The sequence below is a fragment of the Oryctolagus cuniculus genome, chromosome 10 (genome assembly GCF_051225735.1).
Source record: "Oryctolagus cuniculus isolate XC-2025 breed Fujian yellow rabbit chromosome 10, ASM5122573v1, whole genome shotgun sequence".
Lineage (NCBI taxonomy): Eukaryota > Metazoa > Chordata > Mammalia > Lagomorpha > Leporidae > Oryctolagus > Oryctolagus cuniculus.
The window spans coordinates 15,276,604-15,300,550 of NC_142876.1; the positions used below are offsets into that span (position 1 = coordinate 15,276,604).

At 43.2% G+C, this 23,947-nt stretch overlaps 1 protein-coding gene across 1 annotated transcript in view; it reads right to left on the reverse strand.

Annotated features, from left to right (window-relative positions):
* The window catches only part of SERPINB5 (serpin family B member 5), a 29,541-nt gene extending 11,979 nt beyond the window's left edge, over window positions 1–17,562 (reverse strand). Inside the window, exons 1-4 of the mRNA XM_002713632.6 lie at window positions 17,472–17,562; window positions 8,890–9,064; window positions 6,190–6,327; window positions 3,237–3,354 (exon numbers count right to left, since the gene is read on the reverse strand). Of these exons, the coding sequence (XP_002713678.1) occupies window positions 3,237–3,354; window positions 6,190–6,327; window positions 8,890–9,057 (424 nt within the window). The 5' untranslated portion in view covers window positions 9,058–9,064; window positions 17,472–17,562. The remainder of the gene's footprint in view (window positions 1–3,236; window positions 3,355–6,189; window positions 6,328–8,889; window positions 9,065–17,471) is intronic.
* Window positions 17,563–23,947: the final 6,385 nt, after the last annotated feature.

The following is a 23,947-nucleotide window of genomic DNA, read 5'->3' on the forward strand; positions in this document are numbered from 1 at the left end:
TCCCTCCCCAGTTGGACTCCTTGCAGGAAGGTTGTTTACTTCAAGGTCAAATGCAATACCAGGAGTTCAATCACAACTATAATTAGTATAGAGCTCACATATCCAATAGCCAAAACAATTCAATGGTGATAATCCACCAATAAAAAAAATTTCAGGCAAGTATTTGGCCTAGTAGTTAAGATGCTGCTTGGGATGCCAATACCCTATATCAGATTGCCTGGGTTCAAGTCTCAGTTTCACTCAAAATTCCAGGGTCCTGCTAATGCAGACCCTGGAAACAGCAGGGTATGGCTCAAGTAGTATTCCTGCCACCATGGGGGAAACCTGGATTAGGTTACCAGGTCCCAGCTTTGGTGGCCAGACTGTTGTAGGTGTTGGGAAAGTGAACCAGAAGATGGAAACTCTCTTGAGTGCTCACTCTCTCTTTCTCAAAAAAAATAAAATAAAATAAAACAGTAATAAAAATAACTCCACGCACTGGAATAGTACTTGATAGTTTTTGCTTTTATAATTGGGGCCAACACTGTGGTGCAACAGGTTAAAGCCCTGGCCTGAAGCACCGGCATCCCACATGGGCGCCGGTTCAAGACCCGGCTATTCCACTTCCCGTCCAGCTTTCTGCTATGGCCTGGGATAGCAGTGGAAGATGGCCCAGATCCTTGGGCCCCTACACCCATGTGGGAGACCCAGAAGAAGCTCCTAGATCCTGGCTTCGGACTGGTGCAGCTCTGGTCATTGCGGCCAATTGGGGAGTGAACCAGAGGATGGAAGACCCCTCTCTCTCTCTGCCTCTCCTCTCTCTGTGTAACTTGACTTTCAAATAAATAAATAAATAAATATTTAAGAGGCAGAGTTACAGGCACAGAGAGGGAAAGACAGAGAGAGAGGTCTTCCATCCACTGGTTCACTCCCCAAATGACCGCAATGGCCGGAGCTGGGCCTATCTGAAGCCAGGATCCAGGAGCCTCTTCTGTGTCTCCCATGTGGGTACAGGGGCCCAAGAACTTGGGCCATCTTCCACTGCTCTCCCAGGCCATAGCAGAGAGCTGGATTGGAAGTGGAGCAGCTAGGAAACGAACCAGGGCCCATGTGGGATGCCGGCACCACAAGCAGAGGCTTAGCCTACTATACCATAGCACAAGCCCCAGCACTTGATAGTTTTACAAAGTATTTTCATTTATGTAATCTCTATTTTCACATTTATGTTCAGACTCACATAGGGGGACTGAGATGTGTATGTGAAGGGTCCTGCCTTTGTTTAATGTTCTGGTTCTTATTGTTTGGAAATTCTTAATACATTTTCTAACTAAGGCCCTGCGTTTTCATTTCTGCAACGGACCCTAAAAATCATGTAACCAGTCCTGCCACTGCTGTATCAAGAGTTAAATATGCAATATGTTATTGAAGAACAAGGAGGTACAGGGGTCAATAAATAATAGAGCTTCAACTTAAATTCTGAGCTTCTGACTCCAAATTTGCAAGTCTTTTCACTAACTACCATCTAGGTAAAAACCTTAAATTTACCAAGATTTTAAAATAAAAGGCAGTTTGATGGGCCTGTGTTGTGGCTTAGCAGGCAAAGTCACAGCCTGTGAAGCCAGCATTTCATATGATCGCCAGTTCATGTCCCAGCTGCTCCACTTCCAATCCAGCTCCCTACTAATGACCTGGGAAAAGCACCAAAAGATGGCCTCTTTGTGCCCCTATCACCCACGTGGGAGACCCATATGATGCTCCTGGCTCCTGTCTTCAGCCTGGCCCAGCTCCATCCATTGTAGCCATCTGAGGAGTGAACCAGCAGATGGAAGATCTCTCTCTGTCTCTCTGTCTCTCCCTCTAACTCTGACTTTCAAAATAAATAAATAAATAAATAATCTGTTTTCAAAAAAGACTTTTTGAAAGAAAATGCAGTTACCAATTCTAAAGCAAAACCATTACATTACTTAAACAGGAGCTGCTTTTTGTTTATAATTTTATAACTTATGCCTAACTTGGTATTAATTATAGCAAATTTTTTCTTCAACTATAAAGTCAAAGAAACTTCTGTAATATATGTGCATATGCACATACATGTGTGGCTACTATCTGTTAGTACATATTATCAAATTTAATCCTCACAGCCATTAATTAAATTAATTAGATTAAATCAAGTGATATATGATGCACTTCACACTTGAATAAATTATGATTCTCTGTCCAAATACCTCATCTGATAAAAGTGACAGTATCTGAATTTGAACCCAGGTCCTGAATGACTCCTAAGTTCCACCTCATGCTACGCAGTTATAGCCAGGATGGGTCTTTGTCATTCGTGAGGAACATGCCCACAGCACAACTCCGGGCTCCAGTGATCCTCACAGGAAGTGTGTCTCCCTTGCCCGGAAGTGTTCTCCCCTTGCCAGGAAGTATGTCTCCTTTGACCAGCAGTGATGCTCCCAAGGCAGGAAGCAACTGCTCCAAGAATCAGTTCTTGGTTACGTGCTGCCTCCCTGTGGGCTCCTCCCTGGGCAAACACTATAAATACGCATATATTACCTGGGAAAGAGGACATGGTGACTGATTTGCAATCGAAATCATCTTTGCTCCAGTTCCATTCCAGGAAGAAGTTTTAACAGAAGGAGTCTAGGAGGAGAGAGGCCGGGGAAGCACCGCACAGGAGGCAGGACGGGGTAGGTGCTGCCATGGGACCCCAGGAGTGTCTGGGGCACAATGCCCATAGTTGTGATACTGAGGACAAACTTATATACCATGGCTTACCTTTTTTCTTATGTCTTTTTGCCTATGACATATTCTCCTTTTTGTCTTTATAAGTGTGTGATTTTTTAAACGGATGTTGGTCTCAAGGCTCATCAAGTTGTAGTCAGGCCCTTTCCTTTCCAAACTGGAAAGCTGGCCTCAAGCTTTGCCCAAGGTCAGACTTTGTGAGAGGCACAGCTGGGGCTCTGCAAGGGCTTCTGGCACCTCCACAAAGAGCAAGGCAAAGCAGACTCAAACTGAAGCCCTAGCCATGTCTGCCAAGTGATGGCATCAAGCAAAAGAAATGCCCCAAAATCCAAGTCATCCACTGGCTCGATGAGCAAGAATTTAGCTTGTCTACTAAGAGTATCCCAGGAATCCTCCAGAAGTTTTTGTTTTTGTTTTGTGTTGATTTTGTTTTACTCTTGGAGCAAGGATTCATGGGAAGGGAAGGTGTGTTTATTCAGCAGTTCAGAGCAGAACAAGAAAAGGGTACTTGCCGTCTGTGAGCTCCTTAATTGAGTCATTGATCTGGCCTTTGGTTTCTTCTGATTTATCTTTGAAGTCAACGGTTTCCAATTCTTTTGCATAAGGTCTCTTTGTAGAGCTAATGAACTCCTGCAATACATCCAGTTCATAAAATCACAAACCTTAAAACTTCTGATTAAGCTATTGAATTATACTGTTCTAACAAAAATACTTAAATGTGTATTACCATGGACACACTTTCAAAACTGGTAACACTATATGAATTGAAACCTTGTGGAAATCAGTGAATTTTCTTTGTATTACATGTTTCACTTTATCAACGATAATATCAGTTATCAAATGCATCCAACAATTTAGTATTATCTTTTGGGAAAATAAAAGAAACACTGTGTTAACACTGCTAAATACAAGTAAATGTAATTATAATACTGATTCCAATTTCAGAAACACTAAAATGTTATATATATATATATATATATATATTTGAGAGAACTTCATGAAGTTTATGGGAAATGAAGTTATTTTGGTGCAAAGAAGTCTTTTTCATAATAAGAGGAAATGTGTATTATGAAAAAACTGCAAATGGATTTCAAAAATTTTTTGTACCAGAATAAACTCATACTTTTAATTCCATTTTTCCATGAACTTTTGAAATGTCCTTGTTATATACTAGAATAGAGCAAATGTAGGGCCGGCCCTGTGGCACAGCAGGTTAACGCCCTGGCCTGAAATGCCGGCATCCCGTATGGGTGCTGGTTCAAGACCGGGCTGCTCCACTTCTGATCCAGCTCTCCACTACAGCCTGGGAAAGCAGTGGAGGATGGCCCAAGTCCTTGGGCCCCTGCACCCACGTGGGAGACCCAGAAGAAGCTCCTGGCTCCTGACTTCGGATTGGTGCAGCTCCAGCCATTGCAGCCAATTGGGGAGTGAACCATCAGACAGAAGACTTCTCTCTCTCTCTCTCTCTCTCTCTCTCGCTTGCTCTGCCTCTCCTCTCTCTGTATAACTCTGACTTTCATATAAATAAATAAATATTTTTTAAAAAGAAAAAAAAGAATTCCAAGTAAAGAAAAAGCTTTTTAAAAAAAAGGAATAGAGTGAATGTATAGCAAAGAGAACTATGAGCAGAAAACTCATCCTTACTAAATAAAGAAGTATTCTACACACCTAGGGACTTGGTTAGAAATTAAGACTCTCGGGCCCCACTCCATAGCTACTGGAGCAGAATGTGCATTTTAACAAGATTTCCAGGTGTCTCACCTGAACATTAAAGTTTGAAACAGTGCTAAAGGGAACAGTAGCAGTTCTGATTCTAATGCTTGTTAAAAGTGAAGAACTAGGGGCCAGCATTGTAGCACAGCAGTAGAGTAAAGCCACTGCCTGCAATGCCAGCATCCCAGGTTGGCGCCCAGTCATATTCCAGTTGCCCTACTTCCAATCTACAGTTAAGATGCTGCTTGGAATGCCCACGCCCTTGGAGTGCCTGGGTGTGAGTCCCAGCTCCACTTCCAATTCCCTCTTCCTGCTAATATGTACTCTGGGAGCCAGCAGGGGATGGCTCAAGTACTTGGATCCTTGCCACCCACTTGGGAAACCTAGATTAAGAACCAGGATCCTGGCCAAGGCCCAGCTATTGTGGGTATTTGGGGAATGAGCCAGCAGTTAAAAGATCTCTAACCTCCCCTCCAACTCTTTTCTCAGCCTTTCAAATAAGTAAAAAATAAATTAGTTTTTCTTCATTTTCTAAAGCCTTGCTACTCCTAATTTGATTGAAATAATTCCAAATGTAAAATGGAATTTCAACCACACTAAATTTAACTTGATTAAATGTCATGTCACTTCACTTCTAAGCACAAGGCTCCATAAATATTTTCAGAGCAGCTACAATCTTAGTCAATGAATTTAGCTTGAGTTAACTGCAGCCCAACTTTGGTACCAACTGTTGGCATAGACTTAGAGAACCAGTGCCCCCTAAGAACATCTAAAGATCTTGGCGAGATGAAGGACCTCCATTGTCCTCACTGCCTGCAACAAGAATGTATTGAGCAGCTCTTTAAGGATCATCTAGAGAGCTTTTAAATTTTTCTGTGCCCAAACTCACATTTCAATTTTGTTTGATTTCCCAGATGATTTTTGGAACAAAAAAAAAAATGTGTATACATGTCTTCAAGCAACAAGAATAAGCACAACAATATGTAGTAACCGGTGTCTTTTAGCCAAGCGAGAACTGAATCAACTCTGTATTACTAAAGTAGGAGAACCTCCATATAGTCTATAATGTTGCCTATATATTTCTAATTCAGATTGTAAAAATATTATGATGTTCTCTTGGGTCAAATGTAAGGTTGCCTTAGCATTCTTTATAAGACTGCTTCAAGAAATGACTGAACCTAAATAACAAGAGATGCCTCATATAGATAACATCTGATAAGCCTAGTAAAGCAAACAAAACCAGTTTGTGGCTGATGAAAAGTTAATTCATAGTTACTATTACTGGATTTTTAATAACATCAAGAGAACAGTGCGTATATAAACAAATGAGGTACAGAGTTTAAAACACTGTCCCAGGCCATATGTCCTGCTATTTGGGGAAAAAGAAATTTAAATTGTAAGCTGTCTTGAACTCCCTTGACTATGGAAATGCAAATACATTTATTAGAGGGTTAATTTTCTCCAATCTCAAAAAAAAAAAAAAAGCAGAGAGGGATAGTATTGTGAGTGTTGGAGAGGGAGAGGGGAATCCCACAAGATTCACATATTTTGACCTAGAAGATGTGACTACAGTTGATTTCTATATTAAACCTCTCTGCTAAGATTGATTTATTTTCAGGAGTCCCAAACCATCAGTGAACATCTTGGAAATCACTTTCACTGAGAAAAGCTATTGGTCTACCATTGTACATTGTGAAATGCTAATCCTGGTTTAAAAAAATTATATCTTGCTAATTTCTCTAAACAGCTTACCGTAGAAGGGTTCAGAGATTTGTCCACATAGAGCTTCTTGATCAGTTTCAATGAGTAAAAAGAACTAAGTTTGTTGACATCAGATGTGACTGTTTGAAATCCAAAGGGTACATCTTTGACATTTTCAAAATGAAGGACCTGTTGAAAGAAAAAAAAAAAACTTTACTCAAAGAGTATTGCCCCTTCCAACTGTATTGGGTACATGATGATAGTCAGCTTCTTTGGGCAGGGTAGCCCCCTGCTCACTTGTTCCATAAAGCCAGGCTTCTCAACCCCAGCACTAGTGACATTTCAAGCTAGTGAGTCTCTTTTGTGGAGAAGCTGTCCTGGGTTTTGCAGTATGCTTAGCACCATCCCTGGACTACTAGATGCCAGCTGCTCTCCTCTCCTTGGTCATTACAACTAAAAATGTCTCCAGATATTGCTAAATGTCCCCAGGGTATGCAAGGGAGAACAAAATTTTCCCCAGTTGAAAAATAATAGCACTGGAGCCGGCGCTGTGGCATGGCGGGTAAAGTCACTACCTGCAGTGCCAACATCCCAAATGGGCACTGATTCAAATCCCAACTGCTCTACTTCCAATCCAGCTCTCTGCCGTGGCCTGGGAAAGCAGTAAAAGGTGACCCAAGTCCTTGGACCCCTGTACCCACGTGGGAGGCTTGGAGGAAGCTCCTGGCTCCTGGCTTCGGATCAGCTCAGCTCCAGCCATTGCTGCCATTTGGGGCAGTGAACCAGTGGATAGAAGACTCTTTCTCTCCCCTCTCTCTCTCTCTCTCTCTCTCTCTCTCTCTGCCTCCACCTCTCTGTAACTCTGCCTTTCAAATAAACAAACAAATCTTTTAGAAGAAGAAGAATAGCATTAAGCTCCTCTTCCTGATGAACCATGGGGGAAAATTTGCCCTTCTGCAAAGTGATGCCTCCTATGCTCACTCAGAAGGATTTCCAAACTTGGAACAAAATGAAGATGGGTTATAATTTCTACTCAATTTAGAGCCCACAAGAGAGATTAATACCAACAAGCAATCATCAAGCCAGCATTAGATTCCAGCATACAGCTGCCTTTACCCAGCATCTATGTAGTCCTTTCAGATGTTTTAACAAATGTCAACAACTGATGCATAATTTATGATGAGCAACTATAATAAATGATGGGCTGCCCTGGGTGAATTAGGGCAGACAGTGTTATCTTTCAATCCATCCTTCATTTACCAGAAATGCAATCTTGTTCAGCTCTCCAGAGTTCCACTTTCCCCTCAGTCAAAAGGACGGACAATACCTAATTGTCTGAGTTGTTATGAGGGCTGCAAATATGTAAAACATCTAAAATGTCATTTATTCTTGTGGTAATATTCTAAACCATTCAATACTAAGAAGCTATCATTTGGAAGGCTTAAATATTGTTAATTTTGTTCCATAACCCAGTGTCCATGCTCCAAAGCCACACTTCAGGTAACGTCACCAACCCAGCACATTGCACCTAGTCTCAACATTGTGTGGTCACTTTTTGGCTAGTCTGAGGCAGGGTATAACTCTCATGCCTAATGAGGGGTAAAGGAGATCAGAAAACCAAAGTGCCCAGGTACTGCTGTGTGATTCAATTGCATGTCCTGAAACCACCCTTTACAAAGAAAAGCAGATCCACTACAAGGAAGCTCCTTCAGGTCTTTCTCCACTGAGAGATGAGTAATGAGGAATGGGAGATGGGGTAGGGATTGCGGGGTTGGGGAGTGCACGGGACAGATGCAAAAATGTAGTTCCTCTTCCTCAAACAGAAGGTTTTTCATCAAGTTCTACTCAATTTCAAACACAAGTTCTTAATCCTGATCTAAATAAGATTTTGTTGGTCAAAGTTTTGGAGGATTTATGAATATAAGATGTTCCCTTTTTAAATGCTTTTGAGCTCATGCAAACAAATATTCTTTCTAGCCTAAAACAATCAACCTAAGATTAATAATGGGATGGAATTAGAAGGACATCCACCTACTATCTAAAACTACATGAGGAATTAAAATGTAACAATCAGGAAAATAATCTCACTTGAAGGCCTAACAAACTAGACAACTAAGCATAGCTGTGTGTGTGTATGTATATGTGTGTGTAAAACAGCACCATAATCCATGCTTCTGAAATGGAACACTCATGAGTATCCTAAAACATTTGTAAACATAATTCATCTCCTCATTTACCCATGCTACTTGAAGGCAGATGTCTAAAATGTAATTTCTATTAAAATAAGCATGGATATATTCTAGGAACACAGTTGCTCTTACATCTCAAAGCCTGATCCTGTAAGCAAATTCCATGGTAAGTAGACTGTTTTTCTGTTACAGAATAGGGTAGACCTGTAGATTTATCCTCTTTCTGGTCAAGGTGTTTGCAATGGAACATCTATCTCATAAACACCACCTCGACAGATCATTATAATACAGTAGGAGAACGGCATGTGACTTGCTGTAGGCCACCAGTGAAAGGACAGCCTGTGATTACTTAGCAGATCCCCAGGCTCTCCATCACACCCTGGTGCCTACCTTAAACATGGGTTACAGGACACTCAAAGGAGCTTTCATGTTTAAAAATAGATCAAGAGAATCTTAGAAATGGCACAGCTCTCAATCCTGAGCCCTTCTGACCACAAAGTCTCCATTCATTTTCCCTAGGCACTGCCCATGGGTTCTAATAGAAACAAGGCTTGGGTCTTACCTGTCCAATCTCATTTGCTGTGTCACCTTTGGCACCTACTTGAGCAAGTGACAGAGAGGTAGAGAGACAGATTGGAGAAAAGAGGACATTGCCCTCTGGCTCCTTTTCACACAGTTGTTTGAACAGGTCAACGGCAAAAGCTGAATTTGCCAGTCGTAGAGCATCCATCGTGGGCCTGGAACCAAGGAAAAGGGAGAGGTTAATTCCCAAAGCATTTTTAAAGTGTTCTTAACTGTATTCTTCCAACACAATAAGAATTCTATTTCAAGAGCGGGCTTTGGCACAGCAGTTAAGACACTGCTCAGAATGCCCACATCCCATATCAGAATGGCTGGGTTTAAATCCCAGCTCGACTCTCACTCCAGCACCCCATGAAGCAGCAGACGATGGCTCAAATAGTTGGGTACCTGATACCTATGGAGGGTACCTGAAATGAGTTCCTGGCTCCTGGCTTCAGCTTGGCCTGGCTCAGGCTACTGAAGGCATTTGAGGACTGAACCAGTGGAAAAAGATTCTCTCTCTCTCTCTCTCTCTCTCTTTCTCTCTCTCTCTCTCCCTCTCTCTCTACCTATCTTTTTCTATCTATCTTTGTCCTTATATCTCTAACTCTTTCTCCCTTTCAAATTAATCAATTTAACTTTAAAAATAATTCTCTTTCAACAAAGTACTGATCTTGGGTGGAAGAGGGGAAGAAGCTCAGTAAGTTAAAAAAGCCAATTGTGAAGAAACATTTGGACCAACATCCTAAGACATAGCAGGTTCTCTGTGTGTACTGCTCTGCTCAGAATTCCAGACTCAGGCCTGCTCAGCCACAGTGGCCATGGTCTGGTGCCCAGTGGTCATGCTCATTCGTCAGCAACCAGTCAGATAAGAACTATTGACAGCACTAATCAGAATCTGTTGGTTTTACTTACACGTTTCAATTAGAATTTGAATTAAACCACACAAAGTTGGATTTCTTTTTTAGATAAAAACAGTCAAACCAGGGGCCGGCACTGTGGTGCAGCGGGTTAACACCCTGGCCTGAAGTGCTGGCATCCCATATGGGCACCAGTTCTAGTCCCAGCTGCTCCTCTTCTGATCCAGCTCTCTGCTATGGCCTGGGAAAGCAGTAGAAGATGGCTGAAGTCCCTGGGCCCCTGCACCCTCATGTGAAACCCGGAAGAAGCTCCTGGCTTCTGGCTTCGGATCGGCACAGCTCCAACAGTTGAGGCCATCTGGGGAATGAACCAGCGGATGGAAGACCTCTCTATCTCTCTGCCTCTCCTCTCTCTGTGTAATTCTGACTTTCAAATAAATAAATAAATAAATCTTTAAAAAAAAAAAAAAAGCCAAACCATAGAAGTTTCCTGTGACACAATTTAAAATTTAGTAAATGTTGTGGGTTAGTGTTTATGGGTCTAATCATGTTCCTCAAAAAGATGTTGCAATCCTAGTACTTGTGAATTTGAATTTATTTGGAAATGAGATCTTTGCAGACGTAATTCATTAAGATGATGTCAAACTGGAGTGAGGAGGGCCCTAATCCAATATGATTGGTTTCCTAAGAACAAGAGAAGACACGGAGACAGACACACAGAGGGAAGATGATGTGAAGACGGCAGGGTCAGTGATGGAAGCCAAGGACTGCTGGCAACACCAGAAACAAAGGGAAAGGCATGAGATAGTCCTCCCGGGAGCATCCTGGTGGAACGCAGCCCTACTAACACTTCCGGAGTGATTTCCAGTCTTCTGACCTGGGGAACAGGGGCTATCAAGTGAGTGTGGTCCTTTGTCTCAGCAGCCCTGGGAGACAAGTGCAGTAAGTAATGCCTCAGTGGGACGCCCAGAAACTGGCAGTACTTACTATCCAGCACCTTTACTCTTTGTGTTACCAATCCATGCCTTCCATGTGTAAGACACTATGCAAAGTGTGGTAAGAGGTCACTGAGCTTCTCCTATGTGTTGGCAATCTCTCCGGGAAAACACAAAGACAAATAATCAGATGCAGAGTTGCTGGTGCCATTTGTGTAGCATAACAGAGAACATGGAATTAAAGAAAAGAGAGAAGAACTTCAGCTAAAAAGCAGGTAGCCTGGCAGAGCAAACATCTGCGTATGTCTCAGAAGTCTGTAATTCTCATTCAGTGTTGTCCCTGGGACCCTGCAGTCCCTAAAATGATTTCAAGAGGTGTGTGAGGTCAAACTATTTTAACAGTAATATGTAGACATTATTTTCCTTTTTCCACATTAATCTCTCATAGATACTCAAGGGAGTTTTCCAGAGACTATATGACATATCTTCTATTAAGGCAAAAATTAATGGGACTTGCCAAAATGAAAACAGTATCACTCATCTCCCTACATTTTTCACTTTAAAAAATGGGTTTTCCACCGGCGCCACAGCTCAATAGGCTAATCCTCTGCCTGCGGCGCCGGCACACCGGGTTCTAGTCCCGGTTGGGGCGCCAGATTCTGTCCCGGTTGCCCCTCTCTCAGTCCAGCTCTCTGCGGTGGCCCAGGAGTGCAGTGGAGGATGGCCCAAGTGCCTGGGCCCTGCACCCCATGGGAGACCAGGAGAAGTACCTGGCTCCTGCCTTCGGATCAGCGCGCCAGCTGCGGTGGCCATTGGAGGGTGAACCAACCGCAAAAGGAAGACCTTTCTCTCTGTCTCTCTCTCTCTCTCACTGTCCACTCTGCCTGTCAAAAAAAAAAAAAATGGGTTTTCCCATTAAGATATTATTCATATTATCCACCGTGGCTCACTTGGCTAATCCTCTACCTTTGGTGCCAGCATCCCATATGGGCACTGGATTCTAATCCCAGTTGCTCCTCTTTTAGTCCAGCTCTCTGCTGTGGTACAGGAGGGCAATGGAGGATGGCCCAAGTGCTTGGGCACCTGCACCTGCATGGGAGACCAGGAGGAAGTTCCTGGCTCCTGGCTTCGGATCAGCACGGCGCCAGCCATAGTGGCCATTTGGGAGGTGAACCAATGGAAGGAAGACCTTTCTCTCTCTCTCTCTCTCACTGTCTGTAATTCTACCTGTCAAATAAATAAATAAAAAGTCTTTAAAATATATATAATGGTTTAATGATTGTTTTAAATAAATTAGTAAGTAAACATTTCAAAATTTTTCCTTTAATTTCTAGTTTGGTAAATACTGATAAATTCAATCAATCACATTTTTTACCAAAGAGTTCTTTGGGATCCTCAATTTTTCAAGAATTTAAAGGAGACTTCAGATTGTAAACATTTGAGGATCACTTTTCTAATGAAACAGAAGATGCTGATCAAGTCCAAAGGCACCTTGATGAAATCAGTCAGTGAACAGCCCCTTCTGGAAGCAGCATGGACTTCTAGGCTCTGCCTGATCCGGACAATGTGTTTCTAAGGGACATGGATTCATAGTACCTCTGACTGTTGGATTGATCAAGGCTCAAAGAAATCCCCCTAAAGCAATCAAGCATGCATGCAGAGTGATGTTGGCGATGTTGAAAGTATCCAGGTAGGAAAAGTACCCTGGGGCCAGGGAGAAAGCTTCCCTACTCAAGATAAAAGGAACCCTTTACCCAGGACCCACGGATGTCCTAGAGTCAGATGAAGCAATAAGATCTCAGCTTGAACCTTATACTTGGACAGAACTACCAAATGCAAAGCCATGAGTGTAAGACCGAAGACCAGACCTCTAATCCTCAAATATTTCTTCAGAATTCCCCCATTTATGGTACATTGGCTTACATGTAGGATGGACTCAGAAAGTTTATATCTCAGTGTCTGAAAAAACAGGTTCATTAGCAAGAAAACAACGTTGTGTTGACCCCATTCATGCTACTGGCCAGCTCCACTGACTTCCTCAAGTCCCTGGTTAAGTACATCAGAATCACGCAGGTCAGGGTTTCCAGTAGAAATCTATCGAAGGTAACCTGAAATCAGGGTGGGCTTCTTAATCCCCTCAGCCCAGAACCTTTATATCTTCCCCTGGGGCAGGGACAAGGCCTGAGGGATGACACCATAGGCAAGTTATGACCATGGCCAGCATCAGGTGCATCCTGAGACCTGCAGTGTCTGGGACAGAAATGGAAGGTTGCAGTGCATTTCAACCAGGATGCCCACCACCAGGAAACTCAAACAAAACTCTTCACAAGAGGTCTGGGGTATCCATGTAACAAATTTTCAGAGTAAGCAGACTGGCTCCCTCCAGCAACTTGTCATATTGACAAGTATTGATCAATAACTGAAACGCAACATATACATGAAGTGATGAGCAAGTGCAAGTGTCTTGACACTGCCACAGCTTGAGGTCTAATCACACTGGAAATACACAAACTGCACTTTCACAAACGCAAGTAGTTCTCCCTAGCAGGTGTATACCACCTTCTGAGAAGAGAAATCAGAACCATTTTTCCTGGGCAACAACAAACTATACTTCTGGTGATTTCCTTTGGGTAGAAAAACTGTATTTGAGACCTTGGGTTCAGCTTCCAAGGGAGTCTGCCTGCAAACACCTAGAAGTGGGTCCTGGAAATGGATCAGAGGGTAAGGAAATGCTCATTTTACCATTCTGTTCAACTAAAGCATTATTCATTCACTCATTATAACATTTTGAGATACATTTAGCCCAAATGACTCTGAATACAAGATCATTGTGGTTTCCAGCACAGCTCATCATTACACAATACAATTAACACTGTGATGCAATTCAAGGCTTAGAGCCAAGTGCCTGTTGGAGAATGTAGAGTAGTGCACTCCTAACACCTGGCAGGGGGAGACTTTCCCACCAGCAGCAGATCCTCCCCTTCAGGGAGCCCCTTCCCTGGTACAGTCATCCTCGGTGCATGGGTCCAGGCAGGCCTGCCTTCCGGTACTTTTGCTGACAGACTCCTTTCTCAGAAAATTCTCCTTCCCACGGGGGAGACCACAGATCTCCTCCTATATGAGGTCCCAGCTGCAGCAGCCTTGTTTGGTGTCGGCTGGGAATCAGAAGTGGTCTGTACATGGAGAATGCTAGCGTGGCAAGCACCAGCTTAGTACCCAGTCCATGCTACATGGTAAAGCTGACCAACTGCTCCAGGATTAGTCCTCAGCTGAAATAAAAACATTGGAAAGCTGACCTGGTCTGAGATAGCTCAAGAAATTACTTTGGCCACTGCCAAGTGCTACATTTCTGTAGCTGGAACACACACAGCAATGTTAGTAATACACACCCAGGAAAAAGTATCAAGTTCCTACACAGCCTATTTTGCATGAGCAAATGCTATAAAAATTATAAGTACAGTTGAGATTGGCAATTCCTGTACAGGAAATTTACATGTCTAATATCTTGAGTTCAAAGTGATAAAACTACTACAATCCTTTTTCATTATTCACCTTGTTTCAGAGATAATTTATTTCATTTCTTGTGAAAATTTTGTAATGACTTTAACAAAGACAATTTCATCTATGGGTCCAATGTACAAAGCACTACATCTTTTAGTCACTTAGAAGTTTTTTATTTTAACCACAGAAAAGTGATTTGGAAGTTTAGCTTGCAATAGAAATGCAGTTTTAAGAATTCACTTTAAATAGGCTTGCTTTCTGCAGTCTGTCCTAAAAAGACAACTGTTGAAAATGAGATAAGATCTTGGGGTGGATCTAGTCTGGCACACCTCTTCATTTTACAGATGAGGAAAGTGAAGCAGACCAGACAGGGTGATTCTCCCAGGCCACCCACGCAAGGAGTGAGAGTGGCAAAACCAGACCTGGAATTCATTCACTTCTCCTCAACCCCAGCCTTGGTTTCCCCACTGCACCCACCACCTTCTGTCTTGATAATCATGTCTTTGCTGCCATTTGTTCTCTCAGAAGTCTCTCAAGTTCCAATATCCTACATGGCCTGAATTTCCCCTTTAAAGATACCAAGACATCCCACACATTATTTTATCCAATACCACATGTTTTCCCTGCTATTTTCCTACTTGAAGGAGCTCTTTTTCCCTTTCTGCCACTGAAGTTGCAAAGTTTTCATATAAAGTTGCACTTGTTGAGTAAGTACCACATGTGTCAGGCACAGCGGAAGGCATTAAGAAATCCAGGGAGAACATGACATGGCTCCTTCCTCCAAGGAGCTGTCAGCTGGTGCAGGATAGGCATGATGAGCACTTTAACGGGATACACAAGTTACCTTGGGAGCTTGTAAAAGTTAACCCATACTAGAAATCCCAGTGATGCCTCCTCCAGGCAATGACATCTAAGCGAGCCACACTGAAGATGAGTCCTAAAAGATAATTAGGACTTAGCAGGGCAAAAATGGGGGCCAGAGAAAACTGATAGAGCTCAGAGACTGTGAGAGTCCTAAGTGAATGGAGGTGCAGGAGCAGGTGTGGGCGAGGAGCCTCACTTCTCCAGACCTCCAGCTTGTCATGACCCTGTATACAGATTTTCCAAGTTGTTGATGCACTTAAGCTAATGACCCTCAAACTTTGCGACTTTCCACCATGTGAGTGAGATATGGGCCAAGTGGTTTGCGGGACTATATGTCTACTTTGTGTGAAGCAGTGTTGGTTTATAGCTGTTGTCCTGACATAGTGATGGTGTCCCTCACTTGCTTAAACATACTCAATCTGAACAATTTATGTTATGGACCATCTGCCACACTCTTCCATACACAAGCACATGTACTTGCATGTGTGTACACACACACACACACACACACCCCGCTGGCTAACTGCATAGCTTTTTCAGTCCTTAAAAATTAATTTTCACTTTGTCAGAGGATATCACTTAACCTAGGCTGATTCACTTTGCAGATGGAGAGATGTGGTGAAAAACACCTTTTAAGCATTTGCTATATTGGGCAGTACCTTGAGAAATCTTGTCTATTATAATACCTATAATGGAGTATGCCTAAAACACAACCTCTATTGTCCATCCTCAAGCCCAATAAGGAAAAAAAGGCAGTGGCAGGTTAAGAAAATAAGATATTTTGCCGCCATTGCAGTGTGAAAGGATGTCATGATGGAGGCAGGGAATCAGCCTCTTGAAGACACCCACGTTCCATATCAGAGAACCTGGCTTTGATGCCCAGCCCCAGCTCCAGATTCCAGCTTCCCGTTAATGCAGACCCCAGGAGGCAGCAGGTGACAGCTCACGTTATGTCCCTGCCACCCCCGTGGGATACGTGGACTGAGTTCTCAGCTCCCAGCCCGAGCCCCAGCCATTGCAGGCATTTGGGAAGTGAACCAGAAGATAAAAGTTCTCTCCACATCTGTGTGTGTGTGTGTGTGTGTCTACCTTTCAAATAAATAAAAAGAATATTGTGAAGAGTAAATGAAGCGATTAAGTGAGAATATATATGTGAAAATTTTATCAGGAAAAGTACAATGCAGTTATTAATAAGGTGGTCTGCTCTCATTTCTGATGAAAGAGGAGCACCTGCTTTGCTCAGACATTCTGAACATCACAGCAGCTCTCCTTTCTTTAGAAACCTGACTTTGACACTGACTCACCCCACTGGTGCCTTCCACTAATCTGGAGTCAGACTCAGCCACACCAGAATAGCCCAGATCGCTGAGATGGCATAACCCCAGAGCCAAGCAGCCACCCCAGAGGGATTGAAGTGATACAAGTCAGGGTGTCAGGAATCAAAGGTAGAAACCTGCTGACTCATTTTCTATGGAGAATCTTGTCCTCAGACCGGTTTCCACCCCTCCACCCATCAAGGAGCCATCAAACCCGCACTTACTGATGGAGACTCCTGTTTGGGACACAGCTACACTGAAAACCTCTTGTACTGGAGGCAGAAAGGACGTGAAGAATGGAAATGGAGACGCAAGTGTGCAGACCTGGTTCTACTTCATTAAAGTCATGTCCCCTCCACCTCTGTGCGCCTCTGATCCGCCCACACAACATGCAAGGGCTGAGCAAAACTAGGTCTCACATCCCCCAGCTCTGGGAATCCATTGGCAAGTCCAGAGAACAGCCCAGCTGGCGCACTTGAGTGAAGCTGTTTTCAAAAAAGAGAGCCTGTTGATGAAGGCGTGGGGAGCCAGCCGAACTGAAAAGTCCAAGCACACACTACTAAACTGTGTAACTGGTTTCCTGTAGAAACCGAGGAAGAGGAAGGCAGACACTCTCCACCTGGAGACGACCTAATGCTTATAGAGCCAAAAGGAAGAGCAGCCGGTAGACCACCTGAGTCCCAAACTATGAACCCGGAAGGTGAGCTGGAATCCCAAGGACTTCTCCACTCCCTCCCTATCAGAAACTACACCCTTTCCAAAACTGCACAATTCATTCTGAGTTCCCAGGTAGGACTGCGAGGGCCCGGGGGAAAAACTTTCTGCTCCAGGAATAGCTGTTTCCCTCCACCACCAAAACTCCCCCGCCGTGTTTTGTCTTCACATTCTTACTTTGCATGGTTAACCGATTTCAGCCCCCTACATGGCATTCCTGGCACCCGAAGGGCTGGCAGCTGGAAGCCCCGTTGAGGGATGGGAGGCAACGCCCTTCCTCTGAAAAGCACCATTATGTCCACCGCGTTCACCACCGCCCAGCAGCTCTCCTAACTATTCTATGAACTGTCCTCAAAGGAGACATCGCCAGCCCTGATGCCCCACTCTGCTTACCTGGAGTCTCAGCTATCCCAGAAAACGTGCGGCAAAGAGAAAAAGCAGGCGAGGAGCTCCAAGTCCTGGAGGTGGACGCGACGCTGTGTGCGACCCGAGGAGGTTGCTAGCTCACCTGAGCCGCGCCCGCCGCTCCCACCTGGGCCACGCCCAGCCTGCACCTCCGCCCCGCCCGCCGCTGCACTCTGCTCTTACTCACGCCTCTTGGCAGCCTGTCCGCGATTGAAAGAAATGACTCAGGCTGAAGCTGCTGCTGTCTGCTCAGCTTCTAAAGGCCTCCGACAAGCTCGGGCAGGAAGGGGCTGTCGGGGGAGTCTGCCTGTGGCTAAATTCATAGATAAACAAAGGCATCCCTAGGAGCCCACGCAGGACCCGGACGTGAAATGTACAGAGTAAAAGAAATAGGTGCTGATGGGAATGCTACAGACTTCTCAAGCACCCGGGTGGCACAGAAAATTATCTCCAGCCTTTCTTTGTTAACCACGGTAGCTCATTATGCTAGTTAGTAAGCAACATGCTGACCACAAGAGGTGGAAAATTGAATTAAAAGATGTTTTTCTGGTGCCAACAAATTTGAAATCCATGCATGTGAGGACAAAGCTAACAAAGCTAATGGAAAAGGCATATCATAAAAACCTAGGCATGGGACTCTGATTTCTGTATACTACAATAAATGTATTTTTCAATTCCAGTTTTCCATAAGCTTTTGAAGTACTATAATACATATATAGTATTGTTAGCAAAACGTTTAATACCAAATTGATAGAAGAAAATGACAAGGTGGCAGAGGGAGTTCCCAATAGCAAACTATGATTAGGATTACATAGCTTTGCTCTGAGATCTCAGAGGGTGGCCTGCTCGTGACAAACTCCAGTTTGCCTTCCTTCCCACATCTCCTTGGTTCCCTGGGACCCAGTCCCTTCCTACGGAATCCATTCTCAGGGAAGTACCTGGAACTGTGCACAGCTAATATTCCCTATTGTTCATTGACCACACTGATTCATCATAATCAATTCATTTTATGGTCTCCTCCATGTGACTGCAAGAATTTCAAAGGTAAGGGCCAAGCCCTGTTCATTGTGGCAGCACCAACATTTGATATGGACTTGACACACTCACACAGTACACTGTCAATAAATGCCTGCTGAATGAATGAATGAGAGCAACTCCTTGTGCAAAACTGAGGCTGACAGTTTGCCCTGCCCCCACATCCTGGGTATTTTATTAACCAGGATCAAAGCCATCATCTAGGTGAGTTGAACTCTGCAAATACTATTTCAAGCACTGACAGAGCAAATGCAGGCAGGCCATAGGAAATGGGACATGGGCAGATGCTTCTTTAAAATTGCAAGATCCAGGGGCCAACGCTGTGCATCAGTGGGTAAAGTCTCTGCCTGCAGCACCAGCATCCTATATGAGCACCAGATGGAGTCCTGGCCAGTCTACTGCAGATCCAGCTCCCTTCTAATGCACCTGAGAAAGCAGCAGAAGATGGCCCAAATCTCTGGACCCTTGCCACCTACATGGGCGATCAGGATGGATTTTCTGACTCCTGGTTTCAGCCTGGCCTAGCCCAGGCCTATATGGCTATTCTGGGAGTGAACCAGCAGATAGAATATCTCTCTCTGTCTCTCTCCTACATGTCTCTGTAACTCTGCCTTTCAAATAAATAAATAAATCTTTAAAAAGATTGCAAGATGCAGCCATATTGTGGGAACTGAGAATTTGGGTCAGAGTCACAGATTTGCAAACTAACTCCCACTCACTGTTTGAGAAATCCTAAACTAAGTGCCTAATCTCTCTAGCCATGGATTCTTTCTTTATAAAATCATATGTGTCATACATACAAAGTGACTGGAACTTCATTTGTGCTTCCCAATGATAACACTTATGACTTTGCAAGTTCTTTATCCAGACTCAGGGAATAATCATAGTAGCCAAAGGATTGGCACACGCTATTGGCATCTGATTCACCACAATTATTTACTGAACACCTGCTGCATGCTTGCTACTATGATCCAATAATTTTAAGACATTTGCTCTTAAATCATAGCATTCGGTCTGTTCTCCTTCTTGATCCTTGAGTTCTCTCACACTCCTGTTCAGTGTTTTCCCAACCCAAGTACAAACGTTTCCATTGACAAGAATTGAATGACACCCAGGGAAGCCCAAACATGATATCTTTGCATGATTCTGACGGAAGTGCCATTCAATTAGAGATGTAAGACAGGCTTCCTCTCGCCAAATAGTACAGCAGGAAGATACGAAACAAAAGAATTAAAGTAACTGGCATGGGATAAGAGAAGTACAAACAACAAAAGGGATTCAGAGACAAGTGTGAACCTTTCAGTCTGGGGTGACGGGGAAGAGTCGTGGAAGTGGTGTCATTGCACATCAGGATTTGATTCATGTCTGGGGAAAAAGTAACAAAGATCCAGAGCTGCAATGGCGCAAGGTACCCTGTACAGGTATGCCAACAAAGCGTTCTGCTGACTGCAGCCTGGCCCAACATTGGCTGTTGCGAGCATTTGGGGAGTGAACAAAAAGATGGAAATGTCTCTGTCAGTCTGTCTCTATCTGTCACTCTGCCTTTCAAGTAGATGAAAATAAATTTAAATAAATATTTTTTAAAAATTTGATCCATTTTTAAGATTTATTTATTTATTTGAAAGTCAGAGTTACACACAGAGAGAAGGAGAGAGAGAGAGAAAGAGGTCTTCCATCCGCTAGTTCACTCCCCAATTTTCCTCAACGGCCAGAGCTGCACCAATCCAAAGTCAGGAGCCAGGAGCTTCTTCCGGGTCTCCCACAAGGGTGCAGGGCCCCAAGAACTTGGGCCATCTTCTACTGCTTTCCTAGGCCAAGCAGAAAGCTGGATCAGAAGTGAGCAGCCGGGACTTGAACCAGTGTCCATATGAGATGCCAGCACTGCAGGTGGCGGCTTTACCCACTACTCCACAGCAAAGACCCCAATCCACTTTTAACATGTGGGTTCCATCTCTACCTATTCAATCAATTGGACACTTTGAGTGGAGTCTGTAGTTGACCGAATAAGTGTATTACAGAAGTGTTTGTTGATTGTGTCAGTCTCTGAGCAGGACCCTGGGACGAATACCAAGAAGACTAAGACCTAACTATGGGTCTGAATGAGACTACCATTTGGCTTTAAACGTCAGTGAGCCAGCGATTCTACAGTAACCATTACCATGTAAAAAAATGCACATCCTGAAGGAAATAGCCTGGAAGACCAGTGTTGTTTGTAACTTTAATACGTGAACTTACAGGCTCAAGACCTATAAGGAAAAGGTTCTGCTCATAAACAACCCGGAGAGCAGCAATATCAAAATAGCTGTGTGTTGCTGTGATCAGTTCAGTCTTCAGTCTCTTGCCATGTGGCCTCATGAGCTCTTTGAATCATCCCTCCTCTTGATGGAATTCGAGCCTACAGGAAGGAAACAGATATAAAACCAGACTCAGCAGGTTTCAATACAATGCCCATGTACAAGGAGCCTTCAAAATATTCGTGGAAAGTGCATATTATGAAGTGCATATTTTGAATTTCCTTGTATGATACAATTCACTTATTATGTTAACCATCAATGGCATCCTCAAGCTAAAGTCTAAGAAGGGTTTTTATTATACTTTTTTTACTGTTGTATAAATAGAATTTTAAAAAGTATTTGGCACACAGTGGGTACCTGGGACATAGTGAGTGCAGAATGAATGAATGAATGGGAAATAACCCAGCCTGATAACGAGACAGATTGTATAAAACATTGTAGATTCAAACAATAACAAATTCACCTGTAAAATTGAAATCATTTCCTTAAATATCACTTTTCTTCCAGTTCTCTTTTGATACTTGAGATCACAATGTCTGTTCCATACAAACACTTTACATTTGTAAGAGTGTTTCTTTAGTGTTTCTTTAGTGTTTCAGAAGCTCCTGATTCCTGGCTTCGGATTGGCACAGCTCCAGCCATTGCAGCCATCTAGGGAGTGAACCAGTGGATGGAAGACCTCTCTCTCTCTCTCTCTCTCTCTCTCTCTGCCTCTCCTTCTTTCTGTGTTTAACTCTGACTTTTAAATAAATAAATAAATCTTTAAAAAAATGAATTACTCATTCACCCATTATACAATATTATCAAACAATAATTCCCTGTAGTTCAACAAAAGTAATCTTGGCCCAAATATTTAATAACCTAGGAGACGGTTTTGTTGGTGCTTTTTCTTCCTTTTAGGTTGAAACATTGCAAACATAATAACTTGGTTACTCAGCATTCTGGCAGAGGGATGACTTGACACACCCAGCCACTCCCGGGAGCAACTCAAGGGAGCTTTGTTACAGCATGCTTAGAATCTCCTCTCTCTCTCTCTCTCTCTCTCTCTCTCTCTCTCTCTCTCTCTCTCTCTCTTTTCTCCCCCACCCCAAAGACAAGTTTCAGTCACCAATTCCCAAGCATTCTCCCCAGACGCCTACACATCTTCAAGTGTTGCCCTCCCTGATAAATGAGCTTCACAGGCTAGCTCTCCCACAGAGGAATAAATAATGTGAGTCCTGCACACCCAGCCTTTCACGGGAAGGTACAGCAAAGGCCCCCACCTGGTACTGAAAACTACTGTCTCTCTTTCACAGGTAGAAAAACTGACTCCAGAAGTACAAGGAGAATTTACCTTGAAGCTTCTCAATTCCATAGAAAAAGGATGTTTACAAAACTCCAGATTTACAATTTTTTAACTACTCCAATGTGAGAATCCAATAGTTTCATGCATTTTGTCTTATCAGCTTCTGTTTGTCTTGAAGAAAAGTTACGGTAAATGACAACCAGTTATGAAAAGCAATGTGCAATTTCTTCTTAAGAAAACTTCTTAAGAAAAATAGTTTTTTTAATGGTTAAAAAATAATAAAATTAAGGAGAGCAAGAACCCAGAATTAAACCTTAGAGAACCACATAGCAGAAGCAGCACAGTTTGCCTGTAAAAACGTTGAATGCTATTTGTAACGTATATCTGAGCAGAAAACCACTGAGGTTTTACTGATGGGTGTACAGAAGAGTGAGGTCATGATGTGAGAAAGAGAACTAATGCTGAGCCACTGCGTCACCTGTTTGATATGAATCATTGGGTGGGAAACAACTTCTTGAGGTTTCAGAATCTTCGGTAGTACAGGCAGGGGGGACAAGTTTTCCTTGTGCTCCTTGTAGGTGTGAAGGTCAAAGAGCAAAGCCCTGGGGTACACTGTGGCACAGCAGTTAAGATGCCCCCTGGAAGGCCTGCATCCCAGATGAGAGCATCGGGAGTGAGTCCCAGCTCCATTCCCAAGTCCAGCTTCCTGCTAATGCACACCCTGGGAGGCAGCCGGCGACGCCTCAGTAGCCGGGTCCCTGCTGTTCGCGGGGGAGACCTGGACTGTTTGCCTGGCTCCCGAGCACTTGGAGCAGATGGGAAATCTCTGTGTGTCAGTCCCTCTGCGTCTCTCAAATAAATAAAACCACCATTTTAAAGCTAATTAAAAAGAAATTCTGCCTTTATCAATTATGAGCTTAAATATCCTTGAAAATTAATAGTATAGATTGCATTTAAACATGACATAACCAAGAAAATAGAAACAATTAATATTAATTAGCTCAGACTGGAGTTTCACTCATTAGGTAATAGAGCTACGTGATTCAGTTGCTTCACATTCGGTTAAGTATGTGTGCATTTAGAAGATTCTATACTCTTCTATGTAATTCTCATAGGACGAAAGGAACAAACACTATAATCAAAACTCAATCTCTCCAAAATATCCAGTAGAAGCACAAATTTTAACACAAATTTTAATAAAGATCCATTCTTTCAGGAAAATATTTACAGGAAACAACTACAGACAAGGTCAATGGTTAAGGTTAGAAATATCCATGGTTGATTCATATTACGTATAACAGAAAAACTGGGAACCAGCGAATACTCACCAATAAGGAAATAATTAAGCATATGATTTTTGAGTAATGTTCATGAGATAAGGTTTAAAAGTAAGGTACAAGGTATTTGGGTAAATCCCAATTTATTTAAAACAAAATACATTGTAACTTCTGGAGAATAAGATTTAGGAGCTTCAGGCTGACTTGCCCCAAGTGGTGGAGTTGGAAGCATACCAGGGGATTCCAATTCAATCCCATCGAGGTGGCATGTACCAATGCCATCTCACTGTTCCAGGTGATCAGTTTCAGTTCACAGTTGGTCATGGTGAAGGGACTGGGAGTCAAAGGGAGCACATAGACAAGTCTAGTACCTGCTAACGCTAACTGATGGAGTAAATAAAGGGGAGAGTGATCCAACATGGGAAGTGAGATACTCAGCAGACTCATAGAATGGCAGATGTCCTAAATAGCACTCTGGCCTCAGAATCAGCCCTAAAGGCATTCGGAGCTGGCTGAAGAGCTCATGAGAGTATTTCAGGCATGGAAAGCCAAGACACTCTGGCAAAAGATCTC